We start from the raw sequence: 25,220 nt of genomic DNA, 5'->3' as shown, positions 1-25,220 counted from the left end.
AAATTAGGACACATTAAAAGAATGAAAGCGGATTGTGAGTTAGAAATGGCAGCACTGCAGGACTTTGGTGGTAAAGACTTATTGTGGACAACACTTTTTTCAGTTCCGTTGGTTGGCTTCACCAGAAATAAAGACTTTTTCCAATTACTTTTTATTTTCTATGTCTCATCGTTTTTCTAATATTGAAGTGTAAAGTCTCATTTTTCACCACCTACAGCAGCTCTGGGAGGGGTGGGAGTCGCCGACTCTGTAACCTGTTCCAAATTGATACATTTAGTTGATGCATTTGTTACTTGTGTCCCTGCTGAGCAGACTCCTTGAGTTTCATTAAAGGCAGATTTTAGAATTGATGCAATAGTTGCTAATACTCCAGAGATGCTGCTGAGAAATGGATCAACTAAATGTTGCAAAATTGTAACAGTTCAGAATCTGCACCTGAATTACTGAGCTGCCAGAAATACTCATGATACAGGAATATTAAACATAGATTTTGAAAAAAAAAAAAAAAAAAATGAAAGGTAATTGAAAAAAGTCTATTTCTGGTGAACAATCTGAAAACAACTGAACTGAAAAAAAGTGTTTGGAAGGTGAACAACCCTTTAAAGGACAACTAAACCTTAAAAATGAATATGGCTAAACATTACATATTTTATATAGTGAACTTATTGCACCAGCCTAAAGTTTCAGCTTGTCAATAGCAGCAATGATCCAGGACTTCAAACTTGTCACAGGGGGTCACCATCTTGGAAAGTGTCTGTGACACTCACATGCTCAGTGGGCTCTGAGCAGCTGTTGAGAAGCTAAGCTTAGGGCTCGTCACTAATTATCCAGCAGAAAATGAGCTTCCCCTGTAATATAAGCTGATGCTACAGGGCTGATTATTAAATTCTGATGCTAATTGCACTGGTTTCTGTGCTGCCATGTAGTAATTATCTGTATTAATTACTAATCAGCCTTATATTGTGACATTTCTATTCTATGTGTACTGTATATTGTGAGTGGGTCCCTAAGCTCAGTAAGTGACAGCAGCACAGAGCATGTGCAGTGAATCAGCAGAAAAGAAGATGGGGAGCTACTGGGGCATCTTTGGAGACACAGATCTTGACTGCTAAAGGGCTGTGGTTGCCTTGGGCTGGTAAAGAAGCACAAAACATAATGTACAACATTTCTAGCTACTTATTTAGTTAAGCTTTAGTTGTCCTTTAAAGGAACCACATTCATAAATAATATTAATCATACCACCACCACCCTCCCCTTTTATTTCTTGAATTAATGTCGCCTAATGATACACAGGATGAGGCGACATATTTAAAAGAGCTGTGGCTCGGATTGTTCTGCTTCAACAACTTCAACTTCCTTCCTACTTTTGATAATTTTACGGTACAGGCAGGGGGATCAGTTTGGGATCTGGGGTATTTCAGATATCGGTCATGTGGAGCAATATGTAGTTACTTTACTAACCATGGGGTCATTTCTTGAAGAATGCCTTGTTATTATCTGACTGCTGATTGCTCAAGTAAGTACAGATATGGGACCTGTTATCCAGAATGCTCAGGACCGGGGGTTGTCTGGATAATGGATCTTTCTGTAATTTGGTTCTTTATAGCTTAATTGTACTAGAAAATCATATAAACATTAAATAAACCCAATAGGCTGGCTCTGCTTCCAAAAGGGATTATTTATATCTTAGTTGGGATCAAGTACAAGGTACTGTTTTATTATTACAGAGAAAAAGGAAATCACTTTTAAAAATCTGGATTGTTTCATTACAATGAAGTCTATAGGAGACAGCCTTTCTGTAATCTGGAGCTTTCTGGATAACGGGTTTCCAGATAACGGATCCGATACCTCATTTTGAATGCTTTTTATGGTAGGCTTGATATTTGGCTGTATGCAAAAACGATAAAATTTGGCACAGCCCTATTACATGGATAGATTGGCAATCCAGGGTTCTTAAAGGAACAGCAATGATTTATTGAACAAACAGCTTTTATATATATATATATATATATATATATATATATATATATATATATATATATATATATATATATATATATATATATATATATATATATATATATATATATATATATATATATATATATATGTATATATATATATGTATATATATATGTATATATATATGTATATATATATGTATATATATATGTATATATATATATGTATATATATATATGTATATATATATATGTATATATATATATGTATATATATATATATATATATATGTATATATATATATATATATGTATATTATATATATGTATATATATATATATATATATGTATATATAATATATTACAGTATGTAGTGCAGTTACATAGAAATTAAATGAATTAGCAGTACTAAAAGCAGTTTGTAAAATGCCTCATATATAGAGGGGGTGAGTAACTGATCACAGAGGGGAATGGGATATTGGGAGCACACAAACAAAATGCAAAACTCGTTTTAAAAAAAAAAATCTTATTTTGCATTAGGGCTCTTACAGCTCGAGCGTTTTTACCTGCGCTCCCCTGCGTTCCGTTTTTCTGCGTTCAGCCGCAGGGGAGCGCAGGAATAGACGCATTACATTTTTTCCAATGGGGCTGTACTCACACAGGCGCGTGTAGGCGCCGAACGCAGGTTGAGACACAACATGCTGCATTATTCCTGCGTTCGACGCCTATACGCGCCTGTGCGAGTACAGCCCCATTGGAAAAAATGTCATGCCTCTATTCCTGCGCTCCCCTGCGGCTGAACGCAGAAAAACAGAACGCAGGTAAAAACGCTCGTCTGTAAGAGCCCTTACATTTCAATCTATTTTGGCCCCCTCAGCATTGGCTTATCACCCCTGATGTGTGAAACATGAAGCTTCTACATTTCTTGGAAACTTGATTCAAACACTTGGGTACCTTTTTTTTTTTTTTTGCAGCACTGACCAGGGAGCTAACTAAACTACATTTGCTTGTTGGAGTTTTTGCTTAGATTGATGAGCTGATCAGGTGTATATATTATGATCAGGTGTATATATTAAATTGTCCCTTTTTTTAATATGTAAATCTTGGGAGGTGTGCCCAAATGGGATTTCACATTTCAAAACCCTCGACCAACCTTGGCCCAAGGATGAGAAGGGACTTAACTACCTGTGTCCAATCTACCCTCTGTGGTGATGTCAGAGGAGGGCGAGCCCTGCAAAACACCCAACATTTGAAAGGTAGTGGAAGAAGCTTCAGTGTCCAGATAAAAGTTCCTGTCCGCTGCACAGGTCCATAGTAACCCACACAAACATCTATGTAAATGTCCAGCCTTCAGCCTGAATCTACTTGACCCCCAGGTATTGGGAAATGGGCAATTCCCCCTTTAACTTCACATTATAGACTTTGCTTAATGCTCATTTTGGCTTTTATGTAGTTCTATTAAATTTCCAATAGCACAGGTGTTTGGGATGGTGCATTAAAACAGACACCAGATCAGAATTTAATTTAAGGTAAAATACCCGTTTACCTACTGGGAGGCATAGAGGCAAATTGCACAGCTGAGCAGAAGACCCTGTAGAAAGACAAGTGCAAGCAATGACAGAGATACTCACTCATGATGATAGGGTTCGGGGCTAAAGTGGACCAGCCTCTTGGTGTTGCTAGCGCCTGGACTCGTAATCTGTTGGGAAAGAAGAGGTCATCAGCACTAGGCACAAAATTATACTCTCTCCGTTGTCCTGCTGTAATAGAGTAGCTTTAAAAACAGTACATTTATACAGTATATTTCACCCTTTGCTTTAGATGTATTATAGGAATTATAATACACAAAAGCCATAATATTTTGTAAATTATATCCTTATAAATGATGAGTTCTGATGTCATCAGTTATAAACGGTGAGTTCTGATGTCATTTCTGTCACATGACTCACTGAAACTTGTGTATTATAATAAATAAAGTACCCCCTGCTGGAAAATATGAGGATATTATAAGTTAACTCGGAGTTCCATGACCTGTATAAGGTCATGAAACTCCTCGGTAAGGTCATGAAACTCCTCGGTAACTTATAATATCCTTATATTTTACAATAGGGGGTACTTTATTCACTATATAATACAACGGGCTAAATATGGGAGAGGGGGAAGAATTTTACCTAATGATTTATAATCACTATGAGTTGAAATCAGAGCCGGAACTAGGGGTAAACCGAAGAGGCACCTGCCTAGGGTGCAACAATAGGGGTGTGCTTGGCAGGTACATGTTAAGTGTCTTCTGCCTACCCCTAGTCCGTGATCCCTGCCCTCTGTTGCTCTCCCCTCTTTTGTTTGCTCTATTGCTCTCCCCTCCCTCCTGCCTCTCTCCCTTTCTCTCCTCCCCTCTTTTGCTCTCCCCTCCCACCAGCCTCACTCCTTCCCTCTGTTGCTCTCTCCTCCCTCCTGCATCTCTCCCTTTCTCTCCTCCCCTCTGTTGCTCTCCCCTCCCATCTGCCTCTCTCCTTCCCTTTGTTGCTCTCCCCTCCCTCCTGCCTCTTTCCCAGCCCTCTTCCCCTCTGTTGCTCACCCCTCTCTACACCCCTCTGTTGTTCTCCCCAACCTCCTGCCTCTATCCTCCCCTCTATTGCCCTCCCCTCCATCCTGCCTCTCTCCCATCCCTCCCTCCTGCCTGTCTCCCCTCTGTTGCTCTCACCTCGGTGCTGTCTCTCCCCTCCCTCCTGCCTCTCTGCCCCTTCTCTCCTCCCCTCTCCTGCTCTACTACTATGCAGGTGCGCATACACAACATGATCAGGCACGAGCACGGAGGGGAGAGCGTGGTGTCCAGCCAGGTTGTCTAGAGGTTGTCTTAAGATAGGGTCAGACAATCGCAGATCTCGGCACACGGAGAAATGCAGACTAAGAATCAGTTACTGCCCTGCCTGCACACAGAAGCATGGTCTCTGCTCAGGTGTAGGCAGAAGTGGAGGATTTTGGCTCAGAAACGCAACATTTTGCATTTCATGACGAAATCCGCCCTGCCTGAAGAGAAGAAGGGCAGCAGCAGGGCAGCGTATTATCTGCAAATTACTGGTCCTAGACTTAACGTTCATGCTTGTTTACAGTTTGTTCTCTGCCCTGACGGATGTGTCTCTTGAAACAATGTAGTAGAAGACAACTAAAGAAACATGCCAGACTTCTCCTGATACATTGTTTTAACAAAAGCAGCAGTACACAAACAGCAGACATATGGTGTATCCAGAATGCCAAGGTCCTGGGGTTTATTGTAATTTGAATCATCACACCTAAAGTCTACCGAAAGACTTTTTAAATGTTAAATAAACCCAATAGCATTGTTTTGCCTTCAAAAAAGCATTACCTAATTAGATCCTATTAAAGCACATGGATCAAGCACGTGGTACAGCTTTATTATTACAGAGAAAAAGGAAATCATTTTTAAAAATGCAAATTAATTAAAATAAAGACTATGGGAGATGCCAATAACTGGATTCCGGGTCAAGGGATCCCATACTTGTACTTTTATTACAAATAATATTAAAACCACAAACCAATTTATTGGGGAACGTATACTGGAAATTTGCTTAGAATTAAATTTTTTCATTAGGCAAAAATGTCCTTTTTGGGTTTATATCCCCTTTAATCTGAAGATGATCTTTCCATGGTAGTGCTGCAGTTGCTTGTGCAATACAGTAATCCATTCTCTACACCATGCCTAGGAGGACACCAGTAGCCGGGGTCCATGTCACGCTTTGTTACAGGACCATGATCACATTATCTCATGGTGGAGCTGACATTTTTATTCAGTTTACAGAATGCTCAGGCAACTTATTTCCTTAGCTTGGGCTGCTGACAACCCGTTCCGCACTATATTAATCTTGTTTACTGACTTGATCTTGATACAAATATCAGAAAACTGAACTTATTATCGGAGAGAGAAAATAAACATCGTGTTGACAGAAGCAGAAGTTATTTTCTGCCATAAAATTGCTTGCTTACTCGCAGCCTTTTCTAATGGGAAATAGAGTTCCAATCACAGGTTGGGTTGTTGGGCTCAATATAGATGCATGTAACAGAGGAATCGGAGCAGTACAAATTTACATTACCATTCAGTCTGCTATGCAAGGCTTAAAGGGGGTGTAAAAACCAAATATCACATTTTGCATAAAAAAAGAAATGTAATTCTAAGCAACATTACAATATACTTTCATTATATATTTTTAGTGGTTTTTAAAGGGATACGGTCATGGGAAAAAAATATTTTACCAAAATGAATCAGTTAATAGTGCTGCTCCAGCAGAATTCTGCACTGAAATCCATTTCTCAAAAGAGCAAACAGATTTTTTTATATTCAATTTTAAAATCTGACATGGGGCTAGACATTTTAAAATTTCCCACCTGTCCCCAGTCATGTGACTTGTGCCAGCACTTTAGGAGAGAAATGCTTTCTGGCAGGCTGATGTTTTTCCTTCTCAATGTAACTGAATGTGTCTCAGTGGGACATGGGTTTTTACTGATGTTCTTAGCTCTACTAGGCAGCTGTTATCTTGTGTTAGGGAGCGGTTATCTCGTTACCTTCCCATTGTTCTTTTGTTAGGCTGCTGGGGGGGGGAAAGGGAGGGGAGTGATATAACTCCAACTTGCAGTACAGCAGTAAAGAGTGATTGAAATTTATCAGAGCACAAGTCACATGACTTGGGGCAGCTGGGAAATTGACAATATGTCTAGCCCCATGTCAGATTTCAAAATTGAATATAAAAAAATCTGTTTGCTCTTTTGAGAAATGGATTTCAGTGCAGAATTCTGCTGGAGCAGCACTATTAACTGATTAATTTAAAAAAAAATAATTTTGTCCATGACAGTATCCCTTTAAGGTAATTTGCAAATGTAATTGCTATTGAAGGCTTTATCTGTCTGCCCCTTTGTACTCTCTGCCCTGGAGGCTTTGACTTCTGAAACAATCGAACAAGCAAGAGGATTAAAGGGGCTGTTCACTTTTGAGTTAACTTTTAGTATGGTGTAGAGAGTGATATTGTGCAATTGATTTTCATTTTTTATTATGTGTGGTTTTTGAGTTATTTAGCAGCTCTCCAGTTTGCAATTTTGGCAATCTAGTGGCTAGGATCCAAATTACCCTAGCAACCCTGCATTGATTTGAAAAAGAGACTAGAATATGAATAGGAAAAGGCCTGGCTAGAAAGAGGAATAATAAAAAGAAGCAATAACAATACATTTATAGACTTATACAGCATTTGTTTTTATATGGGGTCAGTGACCCCATTTGAAAGCTAAAAGAACAAGAAGGCAAAAATAATTTGAAAACTATCAAAAAAGAAAAAACGAAGTCCAATTGAAAATTTGCTTAGAATTAGCCATTCTATACCATACTAAAAGTTAACTTGAAGGTGAATCACCCCTTTACTAGACTGAATTTTGCAACATTGTTTAAAAAGTCAGAGCCAGGAGTAGAGAAAGATACGCACAGATGCTGCTTTCAATAGCAATTCCACTAACAAATAACTTTAAGGGTGGTGGCACACACTGCTGGGGAGATTGGTTATCCGCAGTAGAGAAGATTTGTCATATGACAACTAATCTCCCCGTGTGACACCACCCTTAAGCCATCAAAAATATATAATGAAGGTATATTGAAAGCATAGAATTAGATTTTCTTTCATTAGGCAAAATCATATTTGTGTGCTTATGTTCCCTTTAAGCACCTCATAGCCTAAATAAGTCACGTGTCTGTGATCTATATTTACCAGTTACCTTGGATGATTGAGGATGCTAGGAGCATGTTTTAGGAGACTGAAGTCCAATGAGCAAGATCTTTGATCTACTCAAAGCATAAGCTTAATGGCTACTTTTCTGTGACTATACTCCTTAATCTCAGTTAGGTAACAAGGCCCTCCTGGCTGCTTCTAGATCTTACCTTGGAAGTTGGCCCCGTTCTTCTAGATCTTAAAGGAGAACTCAAACCCCCCATAAATAGAAACCCCTACCCAGTACCCTACATAGTCCCCTAGTCCCCCCTCCCTGTTCTGCCCATATAGGTGATAACATCTAGAAGTGCCCCATATCCTATACTCACCTATAAGTGCAGAGTAAGCACAGCCAAGCTCATGGGCGCCATCTTCCGGCTTTTCGGTATCCTTCGGGTCCTCTTTCTTCCCTTCCATCACTTTTTGCGCATGCACGGTTGCTAACAATCGGAAGACTGCTTCAACTGCGTATGCGCCAATACAGAGCTCACTTACCGGAGAAATCCGAAGAGCCGGAAGATGGCGCACCATATGCTCTGCACTTATAGAAGAGTATAGGATTACGGGCAATTATAGATGTTATCACCTTTGCGGGGGGGAGAGCAGGGAGGGGCACTATGTAGGGTACTGGGTAGGAATTCTCATTAGGGGGTTAAGTTCTCCTTTAATTGGGAAACTGGTCTCAATCTGTGCTTATAGGTCTACACTTAGAGCCTGCACACTAATTTCAGCTTCTAGATTTCTGCTTGGAGCCTATCTTCTACCGTTGTTTACAGGTTTCATCTTGGAGTCTGGTCTTCATGGTTGTTTCTAGATCTCGATTATCTCTCTAGAGTAGACTAACAGCAAAAGTACCAGAATGTAAATGTCCAGGGCAACAATTCAACAAATGGAAGGGTTGGCATTCAGGGGTACTTCCCAGAGATGCAGATGTGTGTAATGTACTGTGTATGTTTGCATGCATGTGTCCTGCAAGTGCTGCATTATGGGTATACACACAAATTCTGTGTGCTCCACAATTTACACTGTGCAAGACTGCACATCTTTGATTTTCCTAAGGTTGCTGAATAAATGCATGTAAATAGTTTATCTGTGGCAGTGCAGCATGCATGACATTTACCTTTAGGAACAACAGAGTAGTCTGAGTAAGAGGATGGAGACATGTGGAAAGCAAAGTTAAATAACATTAAACCAGAGCAAAACTATGGCTGTTTCCAGATCTCAGCTTGAAGTCCCTATAGGCATTTCTAGATATCATCTAGAAGTCTCTTTGAGTCTGGTCTCCATAGGTGTATGTGGATCTCACCTTAAAGCCTTTTCTCGATTGGTATTTCTAGAGGTCATCGTAAAGCCTTGCTCTAATAAGTGCTTATAATGCAATTTTTTCTGACCTATTCATTCAGGTTCTCCCTTGAGACCCAACACTTGGCATAACAAGATTACAAACATACAAAGGCACCACTGTATCAGCAATTCAGCTGACATCGCCATCTAGGACATCAAATAAACATTCACCAAAATCTTGTTCTAATTGACCTTCAACATGGGTTTTCAGGGGTTATCTAAGAAAGTTCTCATCCTAATGGGTCATAGCTTGGAGACTGGATTCCATGACAGCTTGGAGTCTGTCTGGCTTTATTTTGACAAGAGACTTGGCTCTTCATAACAAAACATTTTCCTGTAATAAATCCAATCCATTTCGAAATTTTGCTATCAGTTAATATTAACTTTATATAGGAGCGGTGTGTATCGTTCACTAGATTTTCCCTTTTGGGTCATAAAATCAAGAGCACAGCTACGAATCAAACACATAACACAACACATCATTTATATATATATATATATATATATATATATATATATATATATATATATATATATATATATATATATATATATCACGATATATCGCGCTCTCAGGTCTTATGAAGAAGTACAAAGTATTTCAGCAACAAAACAGACGTTTCGGCTAGCTCCCTAGCCAAATTGAAAAAAGGAGCTGGCCGACGTCTCGGTCTCTGCCTAAGACCTTTCTCATGACAGAGACCGAAACGTCGGGCAGTTCCTTTTTAATGTAAATTATAATAAAATATAAATTTTTCATATATCTAAACCCCAGTGTGCACCTAATTTTTTAAATTTGTGGATAATACAGCCATACGAGGTAGCACCTGGGTCCTTTTTCCTGTGAACAGAGTGCGTTGGAGCTATGGACGAGATATATATATATCTCACTTATAGGCAGCCGCACTCTGATCTGGATTTTTCAATCGTGGGTTCTAGTTCAAATTATACATGTAATTTTCAAGAGCCACACTCCAATCTTAATTTATGCAATAAACGTGGTTGATTCACTTAACATTGGAGTGCGGCTCTATGTGAAACACACACACACGAAAACCCCTTTAGTTCTATAGAAAGAATGCCATTTCCCAAGACAGCTCCGATACCTTAGTAAGAATACCATAAACAACCTTGAAAGTTAAAGAGATGGACACATGGAGAAGTTTTGTGCAATAGAACAATACCATCCCTAGTGAAAAAGCCATTAGTAGGCTGCTCTCGGGAGAATGTGAGAGACAAGGCAGTACAAGTGAGAATGAATTACCTTCTCTCTGCCGTGGGGGTGGTCCTTTCCTATAGGGACCGGCAGAACTGCGCAGCCATAGAGAGAAAGCTTCCTCGCACAGTCGCCTGCATCATCTCTGGCCTTTCCATGATCTCATCATTAGTCACCAAAGCAGCCCGGGATGCCGGATACATTAACTTCTCTGCGCAGTTTCATTGCAGGATTAATTAGAACTGCACAGACAGCACTGCAGATCTCCTTGACCAGGCAGCCAGTCTCTTGGTTATTACATGTTAGATGCCACGTCAGTAAGATACATTTCAGAGTAGCACTTATACGGGGGAAACATGTTAGGTGCCAGCCAGACATTCTCTGCTCTGTTTCTCTGACTTCTCCAGCACAGAGTGGAGTTGGAAACTTCTGACTTGCAGCAAAAGTAGCAGAATGTAGATGTGTAGTGCAACAATCCAGGCACAAAGGAAAAAGAATGGTTGGCATTAAAGGAGAACTAAACCCTAAAAATGAATGTAGCTACAAATGGCATATTTTATATAGTGAACTTATTCCACCAGCCTAAAGTTTCAGCTTGTCAATAGCAGCAATGATCCAGGACTTCAAACTTGTCACAGGGGGTCACCATCTTGGAAAGTGTCTGTGACACTCACATGCTCAGTGGGCTCTGAGCAGCTGTTGAGAAGCTAAGCTTAGGGGTCGACACTAATTATCCAGCAGAAAATGAGGTTTGTCTGTAATATAAGCTGATGCTACAGGGCTACTGGGGCATCTTTGAAGACACAGATCTTTACTGCTAAAGGGTTGTGGTTGCCTTGGGCTGGTACAGAAGCCCAAAACATTATGTACAACATTTCTAGCTACTTCTTTAGTTTAACTTTCCTTGTCCTTTAAGTGGCACTGCCATGAGATGCAGATCTGTGCAATGTATTGTGTCGTGCAAGTGCTGCATTATGGGTATACACACACAATCTGTGCACTGTGTGCATTTGTGTGACACCATTTGTGAGCAAGAAAGCACATCGTTCATTCCTAGGGTTGCTGAATTACAAACACCAGTGCTCGGCTAAGAACGCTGGGGGCTGATTCTATACAAAGTGGCCTCTCTTATTCTTTGGCTTTGTAAATTCAAAATCTACAGCACTTTGGTCTATGTCGGTGCTGGGTAAATACATGTAAATACATGTTAGTAATAATAATAATCCTATTTGTCTGTGGAAGCGCAGCACAACAGGAATGACACACAAAGTACTAGGAGGAAGAAACGGAGCAGGCAAAGCTAATAACATTCCACCAGAGCAAAACAGGCTGTCCCCTTACAAAGTCTGTGAGTGGCCTCTGCTGGCTGCCCAAATGCTACAAGCGCTGCACTGAACTCGACACATTGTATCAGATCCAAAGCAATAACCACAACTAGGACCAGACTGTAAATTATATCCTCATAAATGGCGCGTTCTGACGTTAGAACGCGCCATTTATAACAGGGGCCCCAGGCGCCACGCTTCCGAAAAGGACGCCGTCGCGACCAGAATTGCAACTCCGACCCCCACATAAAATGTACTGTAGATTATAATGCATAATGTACCCCCTACTAGAAATTTATAAAGATATCGGAAGTCACCTCGGAGTTATGTGACCTGTATAAAAGCACTCGGCCTGTGGCCTCGTGCTTTTATATGGTCACATAACTACTCAGTGACATAATATAATATCTTTATAAATTACAGTAGGGGGTACATTACCCAATATATATATATATATATATATATATATATATATATATATATATATATATATATATATATATATATATATATATATATATATAAATAAATATATAAATAAATATATATATATATATATATATATATATATATATATATATATATATATATATATATATATATATATATATATATATATATATATATATATATATATATATATATATATATATATATATATATATAAATAAAATACACAAAGCCATGAATATATCGTAAATTATATCCTTATAAACGGTGAGTTCTGATGTCATCAGTTATAAACAGTGAGTTTTTGTGTATTATAATAAATAAAGTACCTTCGGCCTTGTGTTTTTATATGGTCATGAAACTCCTCAGTAATTAATATCCTTATAATTTACAAGAGGGGGTACTTTATACACTAAATAATGCAGAATTGTCAACTGTCTAATACACAGCAATTGCAGCTTGTGATAAAGCAGGAATAATTTCTACCCAAAGAGCTTGCAATCTAAACCCATGATCTTTAGCCTGTGCTTTTTGCTAAACTGCAGCCCCCAGCATTCCATGGCAAACTGTGAACTGCAGCCCCCAGCATCGTATGGTAAACTGTGTACTGCAACTCCCAGCATCCAATAACAGCTCCCAGCATCTCATGACAAAACCCTGAACTACAGCTCTCACAATTCCCTAACAGGCTCTAAACAGAAACTCAAAGCATATTGTGACAGCCCTGAGTTACAGTATCTAGCATTCAATAAAAGCTCTGATATACAACTCAAAGCATCCCATCTCTAAAACAGAACTGCCAGTAACCCAGGACAGCCTTCTCAATTACAACTCACAGCACCCTATGAAAGGCATATCATTTGGATGGAGTGAGATGCAGGTTCGCAACAGTTGCAAACAAAAGTGGCTATATCCAGTTATCTGGAATGAATTCTATAAAACAAACAAAACATGTATCTAATGTTTTTGTATCAATGGCAAATTGTAGTAATGATTTCTGTGTAAAAGTGATAGGAACATCTCCTACACATACCCTGTCGATCAAAGCAGCGCAGGAAATAGGGCAGCTCCCACTTATAATAATTTTAAGAATTAAAAAGTTCCAGACACACGCTAACCGTGCAAATATTAGTGTATCATAAAGGAATACTTTTTATCAGGCATCTTCCCTTGCACCATTGCGGCCATTTAAAATCGGAGAGAGGCCGGTGCATTTATACAATGTTCTTTTGTGCTGAAATGCTCGCAGTATCTGGAGACTCCTTCCCTTACTTTGGCATTCAGCCCCATTATCTCGCTTGCTCAAAAAATTGTTCACAGGGTTATTTCGCTGACATATGAGATAACCCTCTATCTGCGCAGACACCGCTGGGATATGACACAGTGACCCAGAGAAAGCCCTGATTATTAGCCTGAAAAATATACCGCATGGAGCAGCTTTCAACCAATGTCCTCATTCACAATTGCAACATTTAATTTGTGCTCAATTCTTCTCTATCGCTGTGTATATACTTGTATATTTATCTGTATTATATACACACATGCTGTTCTACAATCGCCATTCAGAATGGGATCATCTACATGCAGTGTTTATAAGATTTGCAAATGAGCAATATTCAGGAGAGATAAATATATGAGCTTTATATGACATGGGAAAACATGTTTTTTTCAAAACACATCAGTTAATAGTGCTGCTTCAGCAGACTTCTGCACTGAAATCCAATTCTCAAAAGAGCAAAGATTTTTTTATATTCAATTTTGAAATATGACATGGGGCTAAACATATTGTCAGTTTCCCAGCTGCCCCCAGTCATGTGACTTGTGCTCTGATAAACTTCAGTCACTCTTTACTGCTGTACTGCACGTTGGAGTGATATCAACCCCCTCCCTCTCCCCCCAGCAGCCAAACAAAAGAACAATGGGAAGGTAACCAGCAGCTCCCTAACACGGCTCCCTGGTAGATCTAAAAAAAAACACAATAGTAAAAGCCAAGTCCCACTGAGACTGATTCAGTTACATTAAGTAGGAGAAATAACAGCCTGCCAGCAAGTTGTTCCATCCTAAAGTGCAGGCACAAGTCACATGACTGGGGCAGCTAGGAAATTGACAATATGTCTAGCCCCATGTCAGATTTCAAAATTGAATACAAAAAAATCTGTTTGCTCTTCTGAGAATTGGATTTCAGTGCAGAAGTATGCTGGAGCAGCACGATTAACTGATGTGTTTTGAAAAAAAAAACATGTTTTCCCATGACAGTATCCCTTTAAGTTTCCCTGAATCAGACAGTGCCAAGCAGCCTGTATGTCTGACACAAGTCCAAAGAGCAGGCGCAAGATTAGCTCTACTGTAACAACCTTCCATCTTACCAGCTGTCAGAAGTCTTTGACAGTTTGTAAACATCGTAATCCAAGCGACAAGGCAAGCTTATTTCACACCAGAAATCAAATTCGGATTCTGCCTGCCTCGACTTTCCATTAAATTGTCTCTGGATACAAGAGAATGATAAAATACCCAGCCAACAAGTTGTCAGGCCCGGTGTGAGCACTATATTGTTTATATACACACCTGGCACAAACACAGACATCCATAGATATCCATAGGGAGAATTTATGTCCCTCACTGTAGATACAGATCATACAGATACCATGAATTACGCACTGCATAAGGCATGTTCTAAAAGGAGGAAAAGCCGAGGTTTCCATATAAATGCTATGCCACGCTAGGTTTTGTCCACCTGGAAAAAAAAAAAGCAGACAAGCTACAGGTATGGGATCCGTTACCTGGAAACTCGTTATTCAGAAAGCTTCGAATTACGAAAAGGCCGTCTCCCATAGACGCTATAATAATGAAATAATCAAATTTTCATAAATGATTTCCCTTTTCTCTGTAATAATAAAACAGTAGCTTGTACTTGATCCAAAATAAGATAATAATAATCCTTAAAGGTTTATTTCATTGCGGACTGTTTTCACTTTTCATGCGAAAAATGTGCCCTAATAAATATATATATATATATATATATATATATATATATATATATATATATAAATATATATAAATATATATATATATAAATATATATATATATATATATATAATACACAAAAGCCATGAATATCTTGTAAATTATATCCTTATAAACGGTGAGTTCTGATGTCATCAGTTATAAACGGTGAGTTCTGATGTCATTTCTGTCACATGACTCATTGAAACTTGTGTATTATAATAAATAAAGTACCCCCTGCTGCAAAATATGAGGATATTAGAAGTTACCTCGGAGTTCCATGACCTATATAAAAACACTCGGCCTTCGGCCTCGTGTTTTTATATGGTCATGGAACTACTCGGTAACTTATAATATCCTTATATTTTACAAGAGGGGGTACTTTATTCACTATATATCTATATCTATATATCTATCTATATATCAAACAAGGGAAAGTTGTGCTCACCACTAATTTTTAAAACCATTAGGCGGGGGTGCAATGAGGCTGCTCGCCCCGCTCCTTTTGTGATGTCATCTGTGGGGTGGGTCTACAAAAGGAAACTGGAAGTGCGGATGCGGGAGGGTACTGGTCGGGGAAATCCTGACCCACACATCACTAGCTCTCTCCTGAATGCTTGCTCTCCAAACCCCCGCCCCTTTAAAGGGATACTGTCATGGGAAAACATGTTTTTTTCAAAACGAATCAGTTAATAGTGCTGCTCCAGCAGAATTCTGCACTGAAATCCATTTCTCAAAAGAGCAAACAGATTTTTTTATATTCAATTTTGAAATCTGACATGGGGCTAGACATTTTGTCAATTTCCCAGCTGCCCCTGGTCATGTGAATTCTGCTGGAGCAGCACTATTAACTGATTCATTTTGAAAAAAAATGTTTTTCCCATGACAGTATCCCTTTAAGGATTGTCCTGCAGTTAAGAAGGTATTTAAAAGCACAAAAAGTTGAATGGTTTCTTTGGAAGAGGTCATGCCAAATAAAGAGAAAAAAAACAGGTATGGTCTTTCTCCCCACAAAGCAAATACTCTCTCTTTTCATTAGCTGGGCACTGCCTTGACAGGGCACATCAGCCGATGCATACTTTGTAGAAATCATGTAACTAAAAGGGTCTCATTTTACTAAATGTAGACATTTTCCTCAATGTGTGCAACATTAGGTTCTGGTGATATAACAATGGATACATACATTTTTGGAATTGTTCTAGTTCAGTAATAGCTGAGGGGTACAAGTTAAATATCACAGTCTTCCAGCCTTATTTAATTCTTTTTTAAAGATAAAAGATAGAAGATGTAGCTCAGCAATAGACAGAGAGCAGCATGCTTAATGCCTCTGTTTAAATAAAGTACTAGCTATCTATTATCTGGAAACCAGTTATCCAGAAAGATCTGAATTACAGAAAGGCCATTTCCCATAGACACCATTATAATCAAATAATCCAAATTTTTACAAAATATTTCCTTTTTCTCTGTAATAATAAAACAGTAGCTTGCACTTGATCCCAACTAAGATATAATTAATCCTTATTGGAAGCAAAACCAGCCTATTGGGTTTAATTAATGTTTACATGATTTTCTAGTAGACTTAAAGGAGAAGGAAAGGTTAAAACTAAGTAAGCCTTATCAGAAAGGTCCACCTAAATATACCATTAAACCCTCAAAGTAATGCTGCTCTGAGTCCTCTGTCAAATGAAACAGTATTTCTTTCCTTCTATTGTGTACTCATGGGCTTCTGTATCAGACTTCCTGTTTTCATCTTAAACCTCCTTGCCCAGGGCATGAGCATGCTCAGTTTGCTCCTCTTCCCCCTCCCTTCTCTGCTGTAATCTGAGTCCAGAGCTATAAGTGAGCAGGGAGAGACTCGGGCAGGAAGTGATGTCGACCATGTTAATACTGCAGCTCCTATCCTAAACAAACAGAGCTTCTAGAACTTTTTACTCAGGTATGGTAAAACATTCTACAGAATAAATATAGCATTCTAGCTTGCACTATTGCAGCTAATCTATTGGCAATAAAATGCCTCTGTAGCTTTCCTTCTCCTTTAAGGTATGAAGATCCAAATCACAGAAAAAAAAAAAAAAAGATATTCTGAAACCCCCAGGTCCCGAGCATTCTGGATAACGGATCCCATACCTGTAGCTATAGTAGGCCGCTATTGGGACTACATACTGTAATTTTAGTCAGTATGATAATCATAGAGTAGAACCAGATAATGGAGTGTAAAGCCATTTATTTTAATAGAAAACTTATTTTGACAGATAACTAACACATGTGAAATATTCTGTTATAAGAAATATACCCAACAAGTCATAGAATATTAGAGGTCACTTTAGAATTCTGTATAAAGGCAAAAGACCTGAAGCAATGTTCTTGTACAGGGTCACAGATCTCCAAAACGGACACTTTAGATACTCGAACATTGGGAGGGGGGGATCCCGTATGTATCTTAACATATGTTTGTGCGTGAGCAGACTGCTGTTAAAAATGTCCATTTTATTGGGACGTACCGCACAACACACGTACAGATATAAAGAGAGCTCCTTGTAACAGAATGCTAAAAGTGTATGTTGAAGAGATAATGTGCCATTTATGAATAACTGGAGTGACTGGTTTAGTCTATGGGCAGAAAGAAGGTTAGCAGATAGCACAAGTTTCCCTTGTTTGTTATAGTTATACAGGAGCAGTGACCAGCTCCATGTTGTAGCCCCCCACAGCTTTAGTCAGGTGATCCCACTGGTGTCTAATAAAAGGGCAACCACGTTTGTGAGTTTTACTTTGAAAGCAGCAAGCAAGTTGTGGGTAAAACTTAGTCCCTGTGTAAAATGTATAATGAAGCAATAGAATTCTTAATGAATCAGATGAAAATTGAGTGTAGGACTGGCCAGATATGGGATGACTTTGACGTAGTTGGCCAGCTTAAATGTATTGCAATATATGGACAAACAATCCCTGTGTTGTTTAAAGGGTAAGGCATTTTTTAGTAGCTGTATGCACAAAATGTCATAAATATATTGATAATGGGTTGAGTGCAGAGGACTCTTGTATTTGTCTATAATCTTCCAGGAGTCACTGTAACATTGGCTTGTACTGTAACAATGCAGCAGGTTGAACTTTCGTTCCTCTTGTCCTACAAACATTGTTCCAGCTGGTGCTCAGTAAACACATTTGGTCTCAACACTACAATCAGGGCTGCACAATCCCCTCAGCAGCAGACCTATGATAAATGGACTTATTTTCCCAAATCAAACGCTTGAATTTAAATTCAGATGAGTTAATGCAAAGGTCAACATTGTAATCAGCTCTTTGATCTTTATAGAATTTCTAGAGTAATACATAATAAATCTGAAACAAGGCAATTTGCGGATCTGTGCATGTCGCTGGCAATAAAAATTCTAACGATTAGAGCCTTTATGTACTTAGGGAAGGTTTTACAGCAAACCCTACCGTGAGAGGTTTAATGCATCAGAAGTGATGGCAGTGGATAATGTTTTGTTTAGAATATTGAGCATCATTTGTTGGATGCCTATATGATATATGGACAACATACTTGTGAATGTTTTATGGCTAACTCCTTTATGAAGTCTGAAGCTCATGACACACGGGTACAGTATATCGAACACATACTGATATTATTTGGCCCCACATGGGGACAGCCCATGGGTTGGTTAGTCAAATCTGTAAATGGAGCTCCATGATGTAGATAAACATGTGAGTCAATAGTTTTCTCGTGCATTAATGTGTGTATGATCTAACAAAAACCCCAATGTTAATGCTGTAATTCAAACACACTAGGACAATTTTCCCTGTTCTGGATAAAGATGTGATCTTCCGCCATCTTTCATTGACTTTAAAGGGTACCATCAGGCATCAACACTACATCAGTTCTTTTGGCCTGAGAATCGACATTAAAGGAGAAGGAAACCCCCTGGGCGCAAAACCCCTCCCCCCTCCCCTGCGTTGCCCACCCTCCCTCCTCCCCCCTGGCCTACCTGTCCCCCTGGGCAAATGCCCCTAACTTGTTACTCACCCGTCTGCGTAGGTCCTGTCCACGGAGTTCACAGGCGCGGTCTTCTCCCACACGGTCTTCTTCCTGCTTTGACCGGCATCTTCTGGCGCATGCACAGTAGGAACATTTACAGTGAAATCGGAAAACTCGACGTTCGGCGCATGCACAGTAGATCCGTACCTGTAAATATTCCTACTGCGCATGCGCCAGAAGACGCCGGTGAAAGCAGGATGAAGACCGCGTGGGAGAAGATGGTGCCTGTGAACTCTGTGGACAGGACCTGCGCAGAGGGGTGAGTAACAAGTTAGGGGCATTTGCCCAGGGGGACAGGTAGGCCAGGGGGGGAGGAGGGGCGACACAGGGGAGGGGTTTTGCGCCCAGGGGGTTTCCTTCTCCTTTAAAGCATAAAGTGCAGAAAGCCAAGTATACGTGCCATTCCCAAGGGGCATTGTACCTATATTCAGCCTGAAAATGAGCAGATTCTGAGAGCAGAAAACCAAGTGAACTACCATTCTCTTTAAAGTGGACCTGTCACCCAGACACAAAAATCTGTATAATAAAAGTCCTTTTCAAATTACACATGAAATCCAATTTCTATTTTTTATTAAAGAATTCATAGCTGTTGTAAACTAATTTAAAAATCTCAGCTGCCAGTCAAATATTGTCTGCTCCTCCTCTATGCCTTAGGCATAGAGGCGGGGCAATTACTTTCACTTTCCATTCAGCACTTCCTAGATGTTACTGCACTCCACACATTCCCCCGTTTTCTTAACCATTTAATTGTGTAGGCCGGCACGGGGATGGATATCAGGTCCCCCAGTCTGGTGCACAAACAAGTTTCTGAGATGATGCAAGGCTTGCCTTAATAACGTCCACAAAATGGCTCCTCCTTCCTTGCTATAATTCTGAATTCCCAGGTGGAAGGAAACACGATTAAAATCATTTATATAGTGTAATTAAAATTCATTTTGCTTGACTAATGTGATAAAATAGGATTTTGAATATTTTTTTGGGTGAAGGGTCCCCTTTAAAGTAGAAGGAAATCTACATAGGGAGTTTATTGCCAAAAGATTAGCCACAATAATGCAAGCTAGAACACTATATTTTTTCTGTAGAATGATATATCATACCAGAGTAGACAGCTCTAGAAGCTCTGCTTGTTTAGGATAGCAGCTGCCATATTAACTTGGTCTGACATCACTTCCTGCCTGAGTCTCTCCCTGCTCACTCATAGCTCTGATACAGAAATCCATGTGTACAAAATAGAAGGAAAGAAATGTGATGTTTCTTTTCACAGAGGACTCAGAGCAGCATTACTTTGGGGGTTTACTGGTGCATTTATATAGACCTTTCTGGTAAAGCTTACTTAATTTTAACCTTTCCTTCTCCTTTTAATTAGCATTTTACCACATATGTGTGCCTGTACCATTTCTTCTCCACTAGTTCTGTTCTCACTGAGTAAACCCTTGCCAAAACCAAGATGGTGTAATGGATGGAGTAATACCCCTTCTCTCTGTCAAGACACATGTAGAGGATACCTTCAATGTGGGAAGGTGCTCTATTAGTCCTCTGGGTATTCTCCCTTGACCCCATTTTGACTTTGATTCAGGATCAAGCTGTACAACCTTTCCACATTCTGTTTGTCAACAATATTACAAAGCATTATAGTGGAACCTCAATTTTACATCCCCTGATTTTAAGTTTTCCCCCATTTTACATTGTTGTTTTGTGGTCCCACCTATATATTATGTATAATACATTTCCCGGATTTTACACCATTATTTTCTGGTCCCCTGAAAAATGTAAATTGGGGGTTCTACTGTATTACTAAGCAAATTTGATAAATCCTTTGTCACCATCCGCTAATAGCAAGCAGTACTGTGATTTCTTCTGTCAATTTTTAAAATAACAGGTTGGTAGGGTGAGAGCAATGTTCCCTTAAGATGTGCACTCATGAACGCACACAGATATTGGGGTAAGCGCACACAACATATTGTGCACAAAGAATTTTGTGTTAAAACACAACATTTTGTATTCATTCTGAACTGATGAGCACAATGTTTTTAAAACCTTCGCACTAAAGTTTAAAATGTTTGCACCAAATAATTTTTTTGCACACATAGCCAAGAAGGAATTGGAGGAAATATTGGGTGGGAGAGGATAAAATTTGATGGTCATTATTTAGATTTTTTTATTTTTGTGTATGTTTTATTTTTGTATTTGTATGTATTTTATTATTATCGTTATTGCTGTTATTATTATTATTATTACTGTTATTATTATCCAAGTCCTTTGTTATTCATCTTCTGTTCTATCATTAAAGCCCGGTTGATAAGGTCATCGGCTCCCTAACAACTAGGCACCAACTTAATTTCAAACTGCACAACAAAAAGTAAAATTAAAGAAATATGAAAATAAATCTGTAACCGATACAATTAAAAAAAAAATACAGTATAATTCTAACGTTACATGGTATAATCTCCAACAAAACCTAATAAAATGCTGTTACCTCGTCCACTGTCAACTTAGATTTTAAAACCACTTTTAAACAGTTTTGCAAAGGGTAACTGAAAAATAAAAATTCACTCTCAAAACAAAATAAATAATGTTTGCTGGAAAAATCAGTCTGTGTCACCAGCCTCGGGAGGCAAGTATCTATGTCCAACAGAGGATTTCAGCTGGACAATGATGAAAAGTCCATATGCTGCACAGCCACCATAAATTATGTTGGAACGTATGGTCAGGCCACAGAGGGGCTCCAAAAATAGGTCTGAAACAGCTCTCTGTCTGAAAACAAATTGGCCAAATTCCGATATGAGAAAACCGTGCTCTTGACATATATTTTCAGAAGGCGACCGCTGTTTGAAGCTAAGTCTACAGAGATGAAATACAATATGCTACAGCTTTTAATTTGCAAGTCGTTATTCCATCAAGACACTAATAGGCGCTGGAATCTGCATGGGTCTGTTGCCTTTAGGCGAGGAGGTTTGTTCAGAAATGAAACGGAAAATAAATGAAGGATGGTGTGTCATAAGGTTGGAAACCCCTGTATAAGCTGTTAGTTTAAAAAGCTGCGAACACCCTGAGAATTTCACTTTAATGAGAACAGATTAAGCAATAAACGCTTGTAAAGAAAGTTCAGTCTTTGGATATTGTGTTTATTGTGTTTGGAAATAAAGGTATGGGACCAGTTATCCAGAAAGCTCGGGACCTAGGGTTTTCCAGATAACGGATCTTTCTGTAATTTGGATCTTCATACCTTAAACTGGACCTGTCACCCATAAAAAGCTGTATAATAAAAGTCCTTTTCAAATGAAACATGAAATCCAAATTTTATTTTTATTAAAGCATTCATAACTCATTTAAAAAAATCTCAGCTGTCAATCAAATAAGGCGAGGCAAGCAATTACTTTCACTTTCCATTCAGCATTTTCTAGGTGTCACTGCTCTCCCCACATTTCCCCAGTTCTCTTAACCATATAATTGTGGTAATCAGAGCATGGGGATGGACATCAGGTCCCCCGTTCTGGTGCACAAACAATATGCTGAGAAGATACAAGACTTGCCTTAATAACAGTGTCCACAATGTGGCTCCTGCCTGCTTGCTACAATTATGAGTTCCCAGACTGATGGAAACAAGATTCAAATAATTTATATAGTGTAATTAAAGTAAATTTTGCTTGACTAACATGATAAAATAGGATTTGGAATATTTTTTTTGGGTGACAGGTCCCCTTTAAGTCTACTAGAAAATCATGTAAACATTAGATAACCTCAAAAGGCTGGTTTTGCCTCCAATAAGGATTAATTATAGCTAAGTTTGGATAAAGTTCAAGATACTGTTTTATTATTACAGAGAAAAAGGAAATTATTTTAAAAAATGTTAATTATTTCTTTATAATGGAGTCTTTGGGAGATGTTTATTCCGTAATTCAGAATTTTGTTGGATAATGGGTTTCAGGATAACGGATCCTATACCTGTACCATGCAATACACCCAGTTTACATAAAAAGGATTTTATTTTTTTGCATAATGGAGAAAATTTAATTTAAGATACTTTCCAATATAAATGATAACACATTTTCAATGATTCTCAAGTTATTTGTAAATTGCTGTTCTGGCTTTTCATATTCCCTGTATTCCTGGATCTGGTTCCTCAAACAGTACAATGGGTCTCTGCTGACTAAAAGACCTGGCGATAAACTCATCCAAGGGGCAAATTTACTTAAGGTCGAATATCGAAGGTTAATTAACCCTTGATATTCGACTGTCGAAGTTAAATCCTTCGACTTCGAATATCGAAGTCGAAGGATTTAGCGCTATTGGTTCGATTGAAGGATTTTAATCCATTGATCGAACGATTTTTCTTCGACCCAAAAAAGCTTAGAAAGCCTATGGGGACCTTCCCCATAGACTAACATTGACTTCAGTAGCTTTTAGGTGGCGAACTAGGGGTTGAAGTTTTTTCTTAAAGAGACAGTACTTTGACTATCGAATGGTGGAATAGTCTAACGATTTTTAGTTCGAATCGTTCGATTCGAAGTCGAAGGTCAAAGTAGCCCATTCGATGGTCGAAGTAGCCAAAAAAAACATACAAACAAATTCGAAGTTTTTTTTCTTCTATTCCTTCACTCGAACTAAGTAAATGGGCCCCCAAGTGTCAGAACCAGAGAAACGCTGTATAGATTAACAGATCCACAGGCATCAACCAAACACCCACTGTCTTCATTTTGCCTTCGATTTCTTGGCTCTATGTTATCCACTAATGAAATGTGATCTAATAAGATTCACACAGAGCTCTCAACAAGTGTGATATATAGCCATGTAACCCATAAATATACATAAAGGGCTGTATCTATGGTGTTAATCCAGAGGCTTTGGATGCATAATGTTGAAAGGACAAACAAGGAGATCACTGCAAGCTTCCACACAGATTTCCTAAGTTGTTTTGTTGGTGGAATAAAGCAAAGCAACACTAAAGTGGATAGAGGCCTGTTCAAGAACCAACAAGAAAGGAGTTCTCATGAGTCTTGATATATGTTGCACAAAGAGGCATCAGTGTAGACTGAAAACAAACTAGCTAGCCAAGTATTTTTGTTGATATTGCAAGAGGAAAGTACAGCAAATTTTGCAACCTACTTACAGGTCACATTGTGGCATATAACTAGGGTTGCCACCTTTTTTTCCTTGTCTAAAACGGGCAGGGTCGGGGACATTGGGGCGGGACAGGTGAGATAGGGTGGTGGGGCAGGTGACATCAGGGGCGGGACTGGTGACATCAGGGGCGGGACTGGTGACGTTGTGATCAGCAATTGGCTGATTGCCATGTCATTCACTTCAATGTCATGTCCTGATTAACTAATTTGGAAATCCAGACACCCTACAAAAATCCGGGAAGTTCGGGTGAAATCCGGACAGGTGGCAAGCGTACCTATGACTAAGGGGGTGTTTTTACCACTGAGGCTGCTTTCCTTACCAAACACCACAACAGTGAAAACACATCAGTGTCATGGGTCTAAAGCTGGATAAAGGCAGAATGAGCTGGTCAGTCTGGATAGGGAGGGATTTGAGCTGCCAATTAACAAGGCTTGATGGACAGAAGATAGGACAGCTATGGTACAATACCCTTTCCTATGGCCAGTTTTCTATATATCGAACCACATCTCCCCGTTCAAGCTGTAGCTAAAACTGCGCTTACAATCTGGGGTGGACACGTACAAATGAGTCACAACTTGAACAGAAAAACAAAATACCAGGGGACACAAGACTTTAAAAATATGCAGTAAAACCTTAGATATTCTAACTTCTTTTATAAGTGGCCCTTGACATATTCCTGCTCCCACCAATGGGAGCCCAAGCTAAGCTGTATGAGTCTCACAATTAGGCTGCAATGCAAATAGCCAATGTTTGTACTACGTAAGTTAATATCTTTAAATCAAGGTTAAACTTCCTCTGCTTTAAATAATGGAACTGCGCAATAGAGTGAAGCTAGACTGTCCCTCGGCATGAAGTGATCAGATATCTGACTAGAATGATGGACAGCTCTGGTCCACTGAACAGAAAAAAAAATCCCATTTACTCTGTGCCAGATGAGACCTAGTGGATGCTTCAGCGCAAACAACTCATCTTTCTTTGGACCTTCTTGTCCAGC

At 39.0% G+C, this 25,220-nt stretch overlaps 1 protein-coding gene across 3 annotated transcripts in view; it reads right to left on the bottom strand.

The window, feature by feature from the left end:
- Window positions 1-25,220, bottom strand: part of gpatch2.S (G-patch domain containing 2 S homeolog) — an 85,667-nt gene that overhangs the window by 33,114 nt on the left and 27,333 nt on the right. For all 3 annotated transcript variants that reach the window (XM_018264979.2, XM_018264978.2, XM_018264980.2), the window contains exon 6: window positions 3,594-3,661. In XM_018264979.2, coding sequence (XP_018120468.1) covers window positions 3,594-3,661 — 68 coding nt within the window. The remainder of the gene's footprint in view (window positions 1-3,593; window positions 3,662-25,220) is intronic.

This window comes from Xenopus laevis, chromosome 5S (assembly GCF_017654675.1).
Source record: "Xenopus laevis strain J_2021 chromosome 5S, Xenopus_laevis_v10.1, whole genome shotgun sequence".
NCBI classification, from domain to species: domain Eukaryota; kingdom Metazoa; phylum Chordata; class Amphibia; order Anura; family Pipidae; genus Xenopus; species Xenopus laevis.
Note: the sequence above shows the minus strand (reverse complement) of the source record. Positions and strands in the feature narration are given on the sequence as shown.